General features: G+C 38.7%; 1 protein-coding gene across 6 annotated transcripts in view; it reads left to right on the top strand.

The window, feature by feature from the left end:
* LOC5502946 (leucine-rich repeat serine/threonine-protein kinase 1) overlaps nucleotides 1-7,267 on the top strand; it is a 44,811-nt gene extending 37,544 nt beyond the window's left edge. For all 6 annotated transcript variants that reach the window (XM_048727470.1, XM_048727471.1, XM_048727473.1 and 3 more), the window contains 5 exons: nucleotides 330-526; nucleotides 1,742-1,938; nucleotides 2,262-2,393; nucleotides 2,857-4,782; nucleotides 5,476-7,267. In XM_048727470.1, the coding sequence (XP_048583427.1) occupies nucleotides 330-526; nucleotides 1,742-1,938; nucleotides 2,262-2,393; nucleotides 2,857-4,782; nucleotides 5,476-5,667 (2,644 nt within the window). In that variant the 3' untranslated portion in view covers nucleotides 5,668-7,267. The remainder of the gene's footprint in view (nucleotides 1-329; nucleotides 527-1,741; nucleotides 1,939-2,261; nucleotides 2,394-2,856; nucleotides 4,783-5,475) is intronic.
* The last annotated feature ends 9,813 nt before the right edge of the window (nucleotides 7,268-17,080 follow it).

Genomic DNA, 17,080 nt, shown 5'->3' with positions numbered 1-17,080 from the left:
ATCCACTTTTATCAACCTCTCTCATCTCCTCATCCTAAACCCCGATCGTCGCTTGGTTTGTGACCCCCGTATGCATTTCTCCCTCGCTATCAACTATCACTATCCACCATTATCAACGACATGCCTTCTTTTACCACGTCTTCAATACCACTTGCTTCCCTGAATTCTCTACCTGTCCTTGCCACTTCCATCAAGTCTCTTGTTTCCCCCTCTTAATCCCTTTTTCCCTTATTTTCCTTTGTCGTTTTTCCCCTAACATTCTACAGTTTATTTAGTATTGCTTAGATACGTAGCGCTTACCGAATAATTTTCGTAAATCCCCTCTCTAGTCAGCTGCCACGACTCGAGCAGTTGATGCGGTGGGGCTGGAGAGAGCTTCCTGAGCAGCGACCCACTGCCGAGACCCTTCTCCATGAGATGGAGGATCCGGCCTTCCTCTGCCAATTCCGTATTATGCCGAGTCCTGAAGAGGGAGGAGTCCTGGAGAAGATCACAGCTGTCTATGGGTTGGCGCAGTCCGGATCAGGTAGAGTCACGCCCCGCTGTAGGGACACCTGCTTAAAGCGGCTTTGTCACCAATTTACTTCCGGTAGATCTCCGATGATGTTTAACGGGAAACGCGAAAAATATTTCAAAATTGTACAAGCGGTGTGTCTATTGGAAGTTTCTTTTAGGATGTGACTGTTAATTTAGAGCGGATGGCCTGTTAAATAGCGCAGATTCCAATATATTCTTTTGTCTCTTGTCGGTTGAGGTTTCCGTCGGCCCTCTGGAAGTAAACTGGTAGCCTTGAAGGTGCATTAAGAGAAAGCTTAACCATTTTCAGTAGAACCCCGTTAATAAAGACATCTTCCGGTTCCCACAAACTGTGGTTATTAAGGGGGTGTTCATAATAAGCAGGTTGAACAAAATATAAAGCTTTCTTTTAACAAACTGCCCTTGATAACAAGGCGTCTCATGTTGTCCTTTAATCCAGGCCAAACGAAACGCAAGTCGGCGCAAGTTGTTGCAAAATGTATAAAGATTTTATTATAAAATGCCCTTGATAACAATGTGTCTCTATTTTACATAGAGTCCTGGAAGGCGTATAATACACTAAAATATCGAAATAACCATCGAAAAAATAAAGTTTGATACTCTATTTACCAAATTCGATCGAAAATATTGCATTGGCTTCCCCAAATCCGCCGATGGAAATGGATGCTTTTTCGCACTTACTCGTACTTTGCTAGGATGACAAAATTGAGGCTGACAGAGGCTGTTTAAGTCCAGGTAAAACTAAACGCAAGTTGGCGTAAGTTGCTACCTAACTTGCTATCGTTTGTCCACCAACACGCCATACCTTGCGTCGAATTTGAACATGTTCAAAATTTGAATACAATTTGCCAACTTGGGTGGAACTCTTTTGTTCTTGGGTTTGATGGCGCTTAATTATTGTTATAATCTTATCGCTTATTTTGTTTATTGTGTTGGACAAACGCGAAAGTGACTAATTATTTTCAAATGAATTTATGACTTTTACTTAAGTAATGTACGGTTAAAATTTGAGTGCCTGGTGTCAAGTTAGGTGACGGTCAGGCTTGGGTATTTGTTTTGATGTGAAATAACGTTCGGCCAGTTGCTACCTCTTTTATCATTTGTGATATGTAGTAGTGTTACTGATGACGGCAGCATATATTGCAATCAGCTGTTGTCACTGACTTTCTTTAGTGATCATTCCTCCTCTTCCATTATTACACAGGTAACCCGGGTCTGGGTGCCGTGACCCCTGGCTCCTCGCCTAACTTCGTACTGGTGTGGAGTCGTGAGCGTGAACAGCGTAACTTCAGCATGTTGAACTGTGACACGGGCGTGTTTTACCGACAGGAGGAGTCTTGTCCGGGCCACAGAGTGCTTTGTATGGCCAGGGTCGGAACTAGGACATGGCTTGGGACCGAGGTATTGTTTATGAAAGGATAATAAAATAATGATAAAATTATGATGATGATGATGATGATGATGATGAACCATCAAAAACAACTACAACAACAATAATGATGAGATGATAGTGGTGGTTGTGTTGGTGGTGGTGATGGTGATGGTGATGATGATGAACTCTTATTTCAAATATGCTTTTATTTGCTGAAAGCTGACTCAAGCGATATGAGTTTCAAAGGTCTTCGATCTTTCAGGAACCTTATCTTAAATTTTTCGTGTGTGTACCTAGAAATGGTGATCTATGTACGTACAAAGCACCACTGAATAAGTGTCCTTACTCTTAGGGTCAGACTATTGAGGTCTTTGGTAAACGTTCTTGGCGCCTTCCCAGCACCCTTTGCTCCTTCATCGTCAAAGCCCCAGTTCTCGCTCTGCTAACGGAGGAGCATCCACTGCAGGCCCAAGCAGAGCCTCAGGTGTGATAATTACTTTAGATTGCGTTATTTTCAGTGGGTAGGTCTGGAAGGTAAGCAGACGGTTAGGCAAGCATGGGGAGAGGTCTGGCTGGGCTTGGAAGGGAAGTGGGAGATGATTTGGCAGGGGTAGATGGGGAGATATTGTCTGGCAGAGAGTAGGGTAGGGGAAAGGTCTGACAGGGGGTGAGACGAGAGAGAATTTCTAGTAGAGGTAGGGGGAAGTGGGGGAGACGGTCAGGCATGAGACTGGGTGGGAGATAATTTCTAGTTGGGGGGAGGGGGTGAGGGAGATGGTCTGACAGGGGGTGTGGGAGATGGCCTGGCAAGATATGTGGACAGCCTATTGGTACATTTTTGTTTATATACCCATCTATTCTCGTATAGTGACCCTTCTCTCTAAATATACGCAAACAATAATTCCCATGCATCGTTTAATTTGTCATTGATATCTTTCTTTAAAAAGACGAGGCCTCAAGTAAAGAAAGTATACGCGTCACTCGCCAACGGCACCTTAGTCGTATTCACACACATCAGCGCTTCCACGGCCTGTCAATTACACAGTGACGTCACACTCAGCTACACTGACGTCAGCGATGACGTCATCAAGAAGGAGATGTCAGAGTGGCGTGACATTCAAGTCATCAATCTCGGGCAAAACCGTAACCCAGTGAAGTGCATGGTTCTCGTGAACGACTCCCGGGAGCTTTGGGCTAGCTGTGGTAACAAGATACTGATTGTCAGTACGCAAACTCTGGCTGTGATAGAGGAAATCACTGTCTACTCTTCACTGCGGGCTCACATTCGTAAGATGGTCGTGAGTGGGGATAAGGTCTGGAGCATCGATCGTCGATCTACCAAAATTCTAGAATGGGACGTCAAGTCGTACCAGTTGTCAAGGGTGTTTGACGTGGACTTGGAACACCCAATCGGCAAGATCGTCTGCAAGCCCTTTGAGAATTCTTTGGACCAAGACATTGGCGAGGAAGAGGCGGCGATACCTACCATACCGCGCATGCGCCGCCCCGAACATGTGTCTGTGAACCCGCCCTCCTACGGTGAAGCCACACAGACTGTTGACGCCTCCACAAGCCCTGGCACGAAAGTCCTTGTAGACCGAGCCCTGGGAGGGGGGAGGGTGAGTAGATCTGGTGCGCTGAAGAGACGATCAGCTTGTGGGCCTTATCGACCTGATCCACAGGAAGACCGCGGCGATCTCCGTATCGAAGGTCACACCGACTCTGATAGAATAGAGAAAACATATAACGCAAAGATTTTGATTCCCGGCGGTAGTGACGAAACAGACGCTGAGAGAAATGAGAAGAGTAATTCTGATGGCGACCTCATGGGGACGTCCAGAGAAAATGACGACACAGACACTAAGAGAACAGACGCGGAGAGAGGGGAGAAGGGTAATTCTGATGGCGACCTCATGGGGACTTCCGTTGACAGTGGGTTTGCTGCTGAGGATTTGGGTGCTTGCTTGACAAAACAAGACGATGAGGATCAAGATAGGATCGGTTCGGTTGAAGAGGGTGCCTCTATTGCTGATGAGACCGAGTCAAACAAAGAAACAAAAGAAAAGCATCGGGAGGATGAGGTTGGTGTCTCCAACAAAGAGTCAACTCAGAGCGGAGAAGGAGATGGACAAAGTGCAGGCAATGGTTGCGTCATAGCCGATCTTGCTGAAGAAAACGTGGCTTCAGGTGACATCAATTGGACTGTTGAAAAGTCCCTAAAAACAAATAATATAAATTCAAACGACGAAGAATTTGGCTCAAATGGTGCTAATATCGAAAGTGCTGATAGTAGAAAAGATAAACGCGTCCCTGGAGAAGAATCATTAGAACTGAGGTCAGACAAAAACGCAAATGATCCAAAGGCAAATACAGCAGAAACAGAAGAGGAAAATGGAAACTCAGAATTTGAATTAGTAGACCGTGAGCGGCTGATTGTCGAACATGCGCGCCTGCGCAGTGAAGCAAAACGAGCGGCAATCGAAGCAGGCGACGCGTCAATGGCGTCACTCAAGGCGAAACCCAGGACCACACAAAGAGGTCCGTCTCTTATGCGATCTTGGAAGCGTTCTAAGCGACAACCAATGACGTCACTAGACCGCGGATCTCGTGACCAAATAGACTCACCCAAAAAGCGTGGGCAGCGACCACGACTACAAGTCAGGATGGGATCTATGAACAAGGTGATGACGGTGCAGATGGTTGGGGGCGTCCTCTGGGTCGGCAGGGGCAGAGGGGATATCCTGGTAATCAATGTGGACCCGGACGCGAAAGAGTGTGAGTATGGCGAGGTGTTGGCCCAGCTGGAGATCGACAATAACATGGACTACAGCAACGGGCAGATGGACGAGATTATCATCACAGGCAACGATAAGGTAAGTAAAGGGAGGGTAGGGTTGGGGTCTGACAGGAGGCAATAAGATAAAGAGAGGCTCTGGCTTAGGTCATTTGCAATAAACGACAAGGTAAAAAGGGGAGGGGAGGATGTGGAGATGGTCTGACAGGGGGCAATAAGATAAAGAGAGGCTCTGGCTTAGGTCAATTGGAATTAACGACAAGGTTAAAAGGGGAGGAGAGGATGTGGAGATGGTCTGACAGGGGGCAATAAGAAGGGCAATAAAGCTCAGATGAATTGGAGAGATGGACTGACAGGAAAATATGATGAAATGAGGCTGTGGCTCCATATGTAGGATTGCTCAAAACTTTGTAGAAGACTTTAAAGTGGCTCACAGCTCGGGTGTGACTTGCTCGAGGGAGGGGGGTGTACTTGGATATTAGTATGACAAGTACGATGATAGATAATTTATTGTAAATAGAAATATAATTGAAAACCAATTGTAAATTTTGTTCTTCAATATGAAATTATTTGGAGCAACGCCCGTAAATCAAAGATGAAAAGGTGCCAAATAAATTAATTGGAGTGAATTGAAATTATCCGATGTTTTTCTGGAGTGTGTCGCTTGAGTGCAAGTAAATGTTACTGATAACGTAATTGATAACGTATGGAATACTCTATCGATAATGATAGCTGGAAAGGGGATTTTGACGATAACAAATGTTTTCCACAGGTCGTTTGCCTTCGTCGTCTAGAACCAATGCGCACGCGCAAGCTTGCATCACTTGATACGCCCCAGTATAGTCCATACAACGCGGACCCTTCGACAGAGCGGTATCAGGTGATTGTCCTGGAGGCCTGGGGTCGAAGTGAATTTCAAGCATTCAAGACTTATTTAGATCAATTCAACTCATTGATGGAGTGAATGAAATCCGTTCTTGAAGACATGTGCCGTTCTCAGTCGGACTTGCACACTTCAGGCTTAGGCGTATGTTTACTACAAGCTGTATTAAGCAGCCACCTTTGCGACCCAAGCAAAGTGTTGTTGTAGGGAATCTGTTTATCAAGGACACCGTTGGGTCTCCAGCGATGCTTGTTGTAGAATTGAACCTGTATAAAGCGTGCGCATTCGAGATGCACCCTTTGCGGTCGCTCATCCCGGCGAAAGAAGGAAAGAGCTGGATCATCGAGTATGCCATCGGTAACAGTGGAATCGACTAAAAATGTTTTGCATGTAGAAGAAACATATTTTCATCATCGTAGCTTTTTAAAAGAAAACAATTTACAGCTTTCCGTGAATGGAAAACATAGACGTAATGACAATCTATATCGTCACAAAATTGCAAGGATATTAATTTTAATTTAGACTTGTTTTTTTAGATTAAAATTTGTTTTTATAGGGTACTAAAGTCAAAGACTTGAATTTCAGAAATTGTTGCATGACTTGCCGCAATAGTAATTGTGCTCTTTCAAATCGCAGTAGAAATCAAGCAGTTTTTTTAGTATTAAATACTTGGTATTTTTCATATTTTGGCAATTTTTAGAAAAAAATTATTATGAGTACAGGCGTATCAAAATAAAAATAGTTTGCCTTATTGATTATCAGTTTTGTTTTTGGTTTACTCTAAAGGTACTAAGCCCTGTAAATAGAACTAGAACCACATAGCATATGTATACACCTATTTCAAAAAGGGTCGCACTCCAGGATCCCTTGTCGTGACCCGCGGTGGCTCATGGGTAGCGAATAAACGGCTGAATCCTTGTTTTTTAAAGCCGTGTCAATAAGAACACGAACAAGAATTCTACAGCTTTTGAAACCTGGATTTGTATTTTATTTACGCTTATTTGCTTATTTACTTGATGACCATGAATCACTGTGGGATAAGATACACACATTCTCTGAGTGCAACCTTATTTGAAATAGGTGTATATTTCAAATCTTGGAACATATAGTTTTCCATGCGTGGTCGTACGACACGGGAAAGCTTGAGAGGACATCAAGTCTTTGGAAACACGAGGGTGCGCATTTTATTACTCTTGCTCCCAGAAAAAAGATCAGGGTTACATACATACATTTTTCACGAGTCTAACCCCCAAAAGGTTACAATCGATAAATTTTCTATTGGTATCGTAAACTATCCCAAGCAAAGTCACCATCTGACTGGAAGTTACATTCGGGAAAAAGATCAGGGTTACATTCGGGAAATTTTTTACGAGTGTAACCTTCAAAAGGTTACAATCGATAATTTTTCTCAGAATGTAACTTCCAAAAGTAACATTAGGAAAAAAAAAATATTATACTCGGAAAAAAAGTATATCTATCTATCGCGCGCTATGCTCTGCGTTAGAATCACCTCAATCAAGTTATCTAAGGAATCTAGTTAATTCTTGTGTGCATAAAATATATACAGGATCCTGAACAAAGCATGAGCACATCAAAGATGCTGAGAGTACATAAAAATGTCCCTATCCCTTTTTTAATGTCACGACACACAAAGAACATTATAATTAAGTATCGATATTTTTAAAAAAAAAATAAAGAAAAAAAAATAGGCTATCAGCGGGAATCGAACCCGGGTCTCTGCGTTAGTAGTCAAGTGCCCGCAACGAAAGACTAACGTGGCATTGCTGAAGGGAATTGTAATGAAAATTACTTTTAATACTATTGATATCGTAAAATATCCCAAGCAAAGTCACCATCGGACTGGAGGTTACATTCGGGAAAACCTTCAGGGTTACATTCGGGAATTTGTTTTACGAGTGTAACCTCCAAAAGGTTATTTTTTTTCCGAATGTAAATTCCAAAAAGTAACATTAGGAAAAATAAAACAGTATACTTGGAAAAAAAGGTATATCAATCTATCGAGCGCTATGCTCTATGATAGAACCTACTTAATCAAGTTATCCAAGGAATCTAGTTAGTTCTTGTGTGCATAAAATATGTACAGGATCCTGAACAAAGCATGAGCACATCAAAGATGCTGAGAGTACATAAAAATGTCCCTATACCTTCTTTTTATGTCATGACACACCAAGAACAGTATAATTAAGTATCGATATTTTAAAAAAAAAATAAAGAAAATAAAATAGGCTATCAGCGGGAATGGAACCCGGGTCGCTGCGTTAGTAGTCAAGTGCCCGCAACGAAAGACTAACGTGGCATTGCTGAAGGGAATTGTAATGAAAATTACTTTTAGTACTATTGGTATCGTAAACTATCCCAAGCAAAGTCACCATCGGACTGGAGGTTACATTCGGGAAAAGCTTCAGGGTTACATTCGGGAATTTGTTTTACGAGTGTAACCTCCAAAAGGTTACAATCGATAATTTTTTTTCCGAATGTAAATTCCAAAAAGTAACATTAGGAAAAATAAAACAGTATACTCGGAAAAAAAGGTATATCAATCTATCGAGCGCTATGCTCTATGTTAGAATCTACTTAATCAAGTTATCCAAGGAATCTAGTTAGTTCTTGTGTTCATAAAATATGTACAGGATCCTGAACAAAGCATGAGCACATCAAAGATGCTGAGAGTACATAAAAATGTCCCTATACCTTCTTTTTATGTCATGACACACCAAGAACAGTATAATTAAGTATCTATATTTAAAAAAAAAATAAAGAAAAAAAAATAGGCTATCAGCGGGAATTGAACCCGGGTCGCTGCGTTAGTAGTCAAGTGCCCGCAACGAAAGACTAACGTGGCATTGCTGAAGGGAATTGTAATGAAAATTACTTTTAATACTATTGGTATCGTAAACTATCCCAAGCAAAGTCACCATCGGACTGGAGGTTACATTCGGGAAAAGCTTCAGGGTTACATTCTGGAATTTGTTTTACGAGTGTAACATCCAAAAGGTTACAATCGATAATTTTTTTTCCGAATGTAAATTCCAAAAAGTAACATTAGGAAAAATAAAACAGTACACTCGGAAAAAAAGGTATATCAATCTATCGAGCGCTATGCTCTATGTTAGAATCTACTTAATCAAGTTATCCAATGAATCTAGTTAGTTCTTGTGTGCATAAAATATGTGCAGGATCCTGAACAAAGCATGAGCACATCAAAGATGCTGAGAGTACATAAAAATGTCCCTATACCTTCTTTTTATGTCATGACACACCAAGAACAGTATAATTAAGTATCGATATTTAAAAAAAAAAGAAAGAAAAAAAAAATAGGCTATCAGCGGGAATCGAACCCGGGTTGCTGCGTTAGTAGTCAAGTGCCCGCAACGAAAGACTAACGTTGCATTCCTGAAGGGAATTGTAATGAAAATTACTTTTAATACTATTGATATCGTAAAATATCTCAAGCAAAGTCACCATCGGACTGGAGGTTACATTCGGGAAAAGCTTCAGGGTTACATTCGGGAATTTGTTTTACGAGTGTAACCTCCAAAAGGTTATTTTTTTTCCGAATGTAAATTCCAAAAAGTAACATTAGGAAAAATAAAACAGTATACTCGGAAAAAAAGGTATATCAATCTATCGAGCGCTATGCTCTATGTTAGAATCTACTTAATCAAGTTATCCAAGGAATCTAGTTAGTTCTTGTGTTCATAAAATATGTACAGGATCCTGAAAAAGCATGAGCACATCAAAGATGCTGAGAGTACATAAAAATGTCCCTATACCTTCTTTTTATGTCATGACACACCAAGAACAGTATAATTAAGTATCGATATTTAAAAAAAAAAAAGAAAAAAAAATAGGCTATCAGCGGGAATTGAACCCGGGTCGCTGCGTTAGTAGTCAAGTGCCCGCAACGAAAGACTAACGTGGCATTGCTGAAGGGAATTGTAATGAAAATTACTTTTAATACTATTGGTATCGTAAACTATCCCAAGCAAAGTCACCATCGGACTGGAGGTTACATTCGGGAAAAGCTTCAGGGTTACATTCGGGAATTTGTTTTACGAGTGTAACCTCCAAAAGGTTACAATCGATAATTTTTTTTCCGAATGTAAATTCCAAAAAGTAACATTAGGAAAAATAAAACAGTACACTGGGAAAAAAAGGTATATTAATCTATCGAGCGCTATGCTCTATGTTAGAATGTACTTAATCAAGTTATCCAAGGAATCTAGTTAGTTCTTGTGTGCATAAAATATGTGCAGGATCCTGAACAAAGCATGAGCACATCAAAGATGCTGAAAGTACATAAAAATGTCCCTATACCTTCTTTTTATGTCATGACACACCAAGAACAGTATAATTAAGTATCGATATTTAAAAAAAAAAAGAAAGAAAAAAAATAGACTATCAGCGGGAATCGAACCCGGGTTGCTGCGTTAGTAGTCAAGTGCCCGCAACGAAAGACTAACGTTGCATTGCTAAAGGGAATTGTAATGAAAATTACTTTTAATACTATTGGTATCGTAAACTATCCCAAGCAAAGTCACCATCGGACTGGAGGTTACATTCGGGAAAAGCTTCAGGGTTACATTCGGGAATTTGTTTTACGAGTGTAACCTCCAAAAGGTTACAATCGATAATTTTTTTTCCGAATGTAAATTCCAAAAAGTAACATTAGGAAAAATAAAACAGTATACTCGGAAAAAAAGGTATATCAATCTATCGAGCGCTATGCTCTATGTTAGAATCTACTTAATCAAGTTATCCAAGGAATATAGTTAGTTCTTGTGTGCATAAAATATGTACAGGATCCTGAACAAAGCATGAGCACATCAAAGATGCTGAGAGTACATAAAAATGTCCCTATACCTTCTTTTTATGTCATGACACACCAAGAACAGTATAATTAAGTATCGATATTTAAAAAAAAATAAAGAAAAAAAAATAGGCTATCAGCGGGAATCGAACCCGGGTTGCTGCGTTAGTAGTCAAGTGCCCGCAACGAAAGACTAACGTGGCATTGCTGAAGGGAATCGTAATGAAAATTACTTTTAATACTATTGGTATCGTAAACTATCCCAAGCAAAGTCACCATCGGACTGGAGGTTACATTCGGGAAAAGCTTCAGGGTTACATTCGGGAATTTGTTTTACGAGTGTAACCTCCAAAAGGTTACAATCGATAATTTTTTTTCCGAATGTAAATTCCAAAAAGGAACATTAGGAAAAATAAAACAGTATACTCGGAAAAAAAGGTATATCAATCTATCGAGCGCTATGCTCTATGTTAGAATCTACTTAATCAAGTTATCCAAGGAATCTAGTTAGTTCTTGTGTGCATAAAATATGTACAGGATCCTGAACAAAGCATGAGCACATCAAAGATGCTGAGAGTACATAAAAATGTCCCTATACCTTCTTTTTATGTCATGACACACCAAGAACAGTATAATTAAGTATCGATATTTAAAAAAAAAAATAAAGAAAAAAAATAGGCTATCAGCGGGAATCGAACCCGGGTTGCTGCGTTAGTAGTCAAGTGCCCGCAACGAAAGACTAACGTTGCATTCCTGAAGGGAATTGTAATGAAAATTACTTTTAATACTATTGATATCGTAAAATATCTCAAGCAAAGTCACCATCGGACTGGAGGTTACATTCGGGAAAAGCTTCAGGGTTACATTCGGGAATTTGTTTTACGAGTGTAACCTCCAAAAGGTTATTTTTTTTCCGAATGTAAATTCCAAAAAGTAACATTAGGAAAAATAAAACAGTATACTCGGAAAAAAAGGTATATCAATCTATCGAGCGCTATGCTCTATGTTAGAATCTACTTAATCAAGTTATCCAAGGAATCTACTTAGTTCTTGTGTTCATAAAATATGTACAGGATCCTGAACAAAGCATGAGCACATCAAAGATGCTGAGAGTACATAAAAATGTCCCTATACCTTCTTTTTATGTCATGACACACCAAGAACAGTATAATTAAGTATCGATATTTATAAAAAAAAATGAAGAAAAAAAATAGGCTATCAGCGGGAATTGAACCCGGGTCGCTGCGTTAGTAGTCAAGTGCCCGCAACGAAAGACTAATGTGGCATTGCTGAAGGGAATTGTAATGAAAATTACTTTTAATACTATTGGTATCGTAAACTATCCCAAGCAAAGTCACCATCGGACTGGAGGTTACATTCGGGAAAAGCTTCAGGGTTACATTCGGGAATTTGTTTTACGAGTGTAACCTCCAAAAGGTTACAATCGATAATTTTTTTTCCGAATGTAAATTCCAAAAAGTAACATTAGGAAAAATAAAACAGTACACTCGGAAAAAAAGGTATATTAATCTATCGAGCGCTATGCTCTATGTTAGAATGTACTTAATCAAGTTATCCAAGGAATCTAGTTAGTTCTTGTGTGCATAAAATATGTGCAGGATCCTGAACAAAGCATGAGCACATCAAAGATGCTGCAAGTACATAAAAATGTCCCTATACCTTCTTTTTATGTCATGACACACCAAGAACAGTATAATTAAGTATCGATATTTAAAAAAAAAAAGAAAGAAAAAAAATAGACTATCAGCGGGAATCGAACCCGGGTTGCTGCGTTAGTAGTCAAGTGCCCGCAACGAAAGACTAACGTTGCATTGCTGAAGGGAATTGTAATGAAAATTACTTTTAATACTATTGGTATCGTAAACTATCCCAAGCAAAGTCACCATCGGACTGGAGGTTACATTCGGGAAAAGCTTCAGGGTTACATTCGGGAATTTGTTTTACGAGTGTAACCTCCAAAAGGTTACAATCGATAATTTTTTTTCCGAATGTAAATTCCAAAAAGTAACATTAGGAAAAATAAAACAGTATACTCGGAAAAAAAGGTATATCAATCTATCGAGCGCTATGCTCTATGTTAGAATCTACTTAATCAAGTTATCCAAGGAATCTAGTTAGTTCTTGTGTGCATAAAATATGTACAGGATCCTGAACAAAGCATGAGCACATCAAAGATGCTGAGAGTACATAAAAATGTCCCTATACCTTCTTTTTATGTCATGACACACCAAGAACAGTATAATTAAGTATCGATATTTAAAAAAAAAAATAAAGAAAAAAAATAGGCTATCAGCGGGAATCGAACCCGGGTAGCTGCGTTAGTAGTCAAGTGCCCGCAACGAAAGACTAACGTGGCATTGCTGAAGGGAATTGTAATGAAAATTACTTTTAATACTATTGATATCGTAAAATATCCCAAGCAAAGTCACCATCGGACTGGAGGTTACATTCGGGAAAAGCTTCAGGGTTACATTCGGGAATTTGTTTTACGAGTGTAACCTCCAAAAAGGTTTTTTTTTTCCGAATGTAAATTCCAAAAAGTAACATTAAGAAAAATAAAACAGTATACTTGGAAAAAAAAGGTATATCAATCTATCGAGCGCTATGCTCTATGTTAGAATCTACTTAATCAAGTTATCCAAGGAATCTAGTTAGTTCTTGTGTTCATAAAATATGTACAGGATCCTGAACAAAGCATGAGCACATCAAAGATGCTGAGAGTACATAAAAATGTCCCTATACCTTCTTTTTATGTCATGACACACCAAGAACAGTATAATTAAGTATCGATTTAAAAAAAAATAAATAAAGAAAAAAAATAGGCTATCAGCGGGAATCGAACCCGGGTCGCTGCGTTAGTAGTCAAGTGCCCGCAACGAAAGACTAACGTGGCATTGATGAAGGGAATTGTAATGAAAATTACTTTTAATACTATTGGTATCGTAAACTATCCCAAGCAAAGTCACCATCGGACTGGAGGTTACATTCGGGAAAAGCTTCAGGGTTACATTCGGGAATTTGTTTTACGAGTGTAACCTCCAAAAGGTTACAATCGATAATTTTTTTTCCGAATGTAAATTCCAAAAAGTAACATTAGGAAAAATAAAACAGTATACTCGGAAAAAAAGGTATATCAATCTATCGAGCGCTATGCTCTATGTTAGAATCTACTTAATGAAGTTATCCAAGGAATCTAGTTAGTTCTTGTGTGCATAAAATATGTACAGGATCCTGAACAAAGCATGAGCACATCAAAGATGCTGAGAGTACATAAAAATGTACCTATACCTTCTTTTTATGTCATGACACACCAAGAACAGTATAATTAAGTATCGATATTTAAAAAAAAAATAAAGAAAAAAAATAGGCTATCAGCGGGAATCGAACCCGGGTTGCTGCGTTAGTAGTCAAGTGCCCGCAACGAAAGACTAACGTGGCATTGATGAAGGGAATTGTAATGAAAATTACTTTTAATACTATTGGTATCGTAAACTATCCCAAGCAAAGTCACCATCAGACTGGAGGTTACATTCGGGAAAAGCTTCAGGGTTACATTCGGGAATTTGTTTTACGAGTGTAACCTCCAAAAGGTTACAATCGATAATTTTTTTTCCGAATGTAAATTCCAAAAAGTAACATTATGAAAAATAAAACAGTATACTCGGAAAAAAAGGTATATCAATCTATCGAGCGCTATGCTCTATGTTAGAATCTACTTAATTAAGTTATCCAAGGAATCTAGTTAGTTCTTGTGTTCATAAAATATGTACAGGATCCTGAACAAAGCATGAGCACATCAAAGATGCTGAGAGTACATAAAAATGTCCCTATACCTTCTTTTTATGTCATGACACACCAAGAACAGTATAATTAAGTATCGATATAAAAAAAAAAAGAAAAAAAATAGGCTATCAGCGGGGATTGAACCCGGGTAGCTGCGTTAGTAGTCAAGTGCCCGCAACGAAAGACTAACGTGGCATTGCTGAAGGGAATTGTAATGAAAATTACTTTTAATACTATTGGTATCGTAAACTATCCCAAGCAAAGTCACCATCGGACTGGAGGTTACATTCGGGAAAAGCTTCAGGGTTACATTCGGGAATTTGTTTTACGAGTGTAACCTCCAAAAGGTTACAATCGATAATTTTTTTTCCGAATGTAAATTCCAAAAAGTAACATTAGGAAAAATAAAACAGTATACTCGGAAAAAAAGGTATATCAATCTATCGAGCGCTATGCTCTATGTTAGAATCTACTTAATCAAGTTATCCAAGGAATCTAGTTAGTTCTTGTGTGCATAAAATATGTGCAGGATCCTTATCAAAGCATGAGCACTTCAAAGATGCTGAGAGTACATAAAAATGTCCCTATACCTTCTTTTTATGTCATGACACACCAAGAACAGTATAATTAAGTATCGATATTTAAAAAAAAAATAAAGATAAAAATAGGCTATCAGCAGGAATCGGACCCGGGTCGCTGCGTTAGTAGTCAAGTGCCCGCAACGAAAGACTAACGTGGCATTGATGAAGGGAATTGTAATGAAAATTACTTTTAATACTATTGGTATCGTAAACTATCCCAAGCAAAGTCACCATCGGACTGGAGGTTACATTCGGGAAAAGCTTCAGGGTTACATTCGGGAATTTGTTTTACGAGTGTAACCTCCAAAAGGTTTTTTTTTTCCGAATGTAAATTCCAAAATGTAACATTAAGAAAAATAAAACAGTATACTTGGAAAAAAAAGGTATATCAATCTATCGAGCGCTATGCTCTATGTTAGAATCTACTTAATCAAGTTATCCAAGGAATCTAGTTAGTTCTTGTGTGCATAAAATATGTACAGGATCCTGAACAAAGCATGAGCACATCAAAGATGCTGAGAGTACATAAAAATGTCCCTATACCTTCTTTTTATGTCATGACACACCAAGAACAGTATAATTAAGTATCTATATTTAAAAAAAAAATAAAGAAAAAAAACATAGGCTATCAGCGGGAATTGAACACAGGTCGCTGCGTTAGTAGTCAAGTGCCCGCAACGAAAGACTAACGTGGCATTGCTGAAGGGAATTGTAATGAAAATTACTTTTAATACTATTGGTATCGTAAACTATCCCAAGCAAAGTCACCATCGGACTGGAGGTTACATTCGGGAAAAGCTTCAGGGTTACATTCGGGAATTTGTTTTACGAGTGTAACCTCCAAAAGGTTACAATCGATAATTTTTTTTCCGAATGTAAATTCCAAAAAGTAACATTAGGAAAAATAAAACAGTATACTCGGAAAAAAAGGTATATCAATCTATCGAGCGCTATGCTCTATGTTAGAATCTACTTAATCAAGTTATCCAAGAAATATAGTTAGTTCTTGTGTGCATAAAATATGTACAGGATCCTGAACAAAGCATGAGCACATCAAAGATGCTGAGAGTACATAAAAATGTCCTTATACCTTCTTTTTATGTCATGACACACCAAGAACAGTATAATTAAGTATCGATATTTAAAAAAAAAATAAAGAAAAAAAATAGGCTATCAGCGGGAATGGAACCCGGGTCGCTGCGTTAGTAGTCAAGTGCCCGCAACGAAAGACTAACGTGGCATTGCTGAAGGGAATTGTAATGAAAATTACTTTTAATACTATTGGTATCGTAAACTATCCCAAGCAAAGTCACCATCGGACTGGAGGTTACATTCGGGAAAAGCTTCAGGGTTACATTCGGGAACTTGTTTTACGAGTGTAACCTCCAAAAGGTTACAATCGATAATTTTTTTTCCGAATGTAAATTCCAAAAAGTAACATTAGGAAAAATAAAACAGTATACTCGGAAAAAAAGGTATATCAATCTATCGAGCGCTATGCTCTATGTTAGAATCTACTTAATCAAGTTATCCAAGGAATCTAGTTAGTTCTTGTGTGCATAAAATATGTGCAGGATCCTGAACAAAGCATGAGCACTTCAAAGATGCTGAGAGTACATAAAAATGTCCCTATACCTTCTTTTTATGTCATGACACACCAAGAACAGTATAATTAAGTATCGATATTTAAAAAAAAAAAAAGAAAACAAATAGGCTATCAGCGGAAATCGAGCGCGGGTCGCTGCGTTAGTAGTCAAGTGCCCGCAACGAAAGACTAACGTGGCATTGCTGAAGGGAATTGTAATGAAAATTACTTTTAATACTATTGGTATCGTAAACTATCCCAAGCAAAGTCACCATCGGACTGGAGGTTACATTCGGGAAAAGCTTCAGGGTTACATTCGGGAATTTGTTTTACGAGTGTAACCTCCAAAAGGTTACAATCGATAATTTTTTTTCCGAATGTAAATTCCAAAAAGTAACATTAGGAAAAATAAAACAGTATACTCGGAAAAAAAGGTATATCAATCTATCGAGCGCTATGCTCTATGTTAGAATCTACTTAATCAAGTTATCCAAGGAATATAGTTAGTTCTTGTGTGCATAAAATATGTACAGGATCCTGAACAAAGCATGAGCACATCAAAGATGCTGAGAGTACATAAAAATGTCCTTATACCTTCTTTTTATGTCATGACACACCAAGAACAGTATAATTAAGTATCGATATTTAAAAAAAAAAATAAAGAAAAAAAATAGGCTATCAGCGGGAATGGAA

This window comes from Nematostella vectensis, chromosome 5 (assembly GCF_932526225.1).
Source record: "Nematostella vectensis chromosome 5, jaNemVect1.1, whole genome shotgun sequence".
Classification (NCBI taxonomy): Eukaryota; Metazoa; Cnidaria; class Anthozoa; order Actiniaria; family Edwardsiidae; genus Nematostella; species Nematostella vectensis.
The sequence above is the reverse complement of the archived record's forward strand: the minus strand, read 5'-3'. Positions and strand labels throughout refer to the sequence as shown.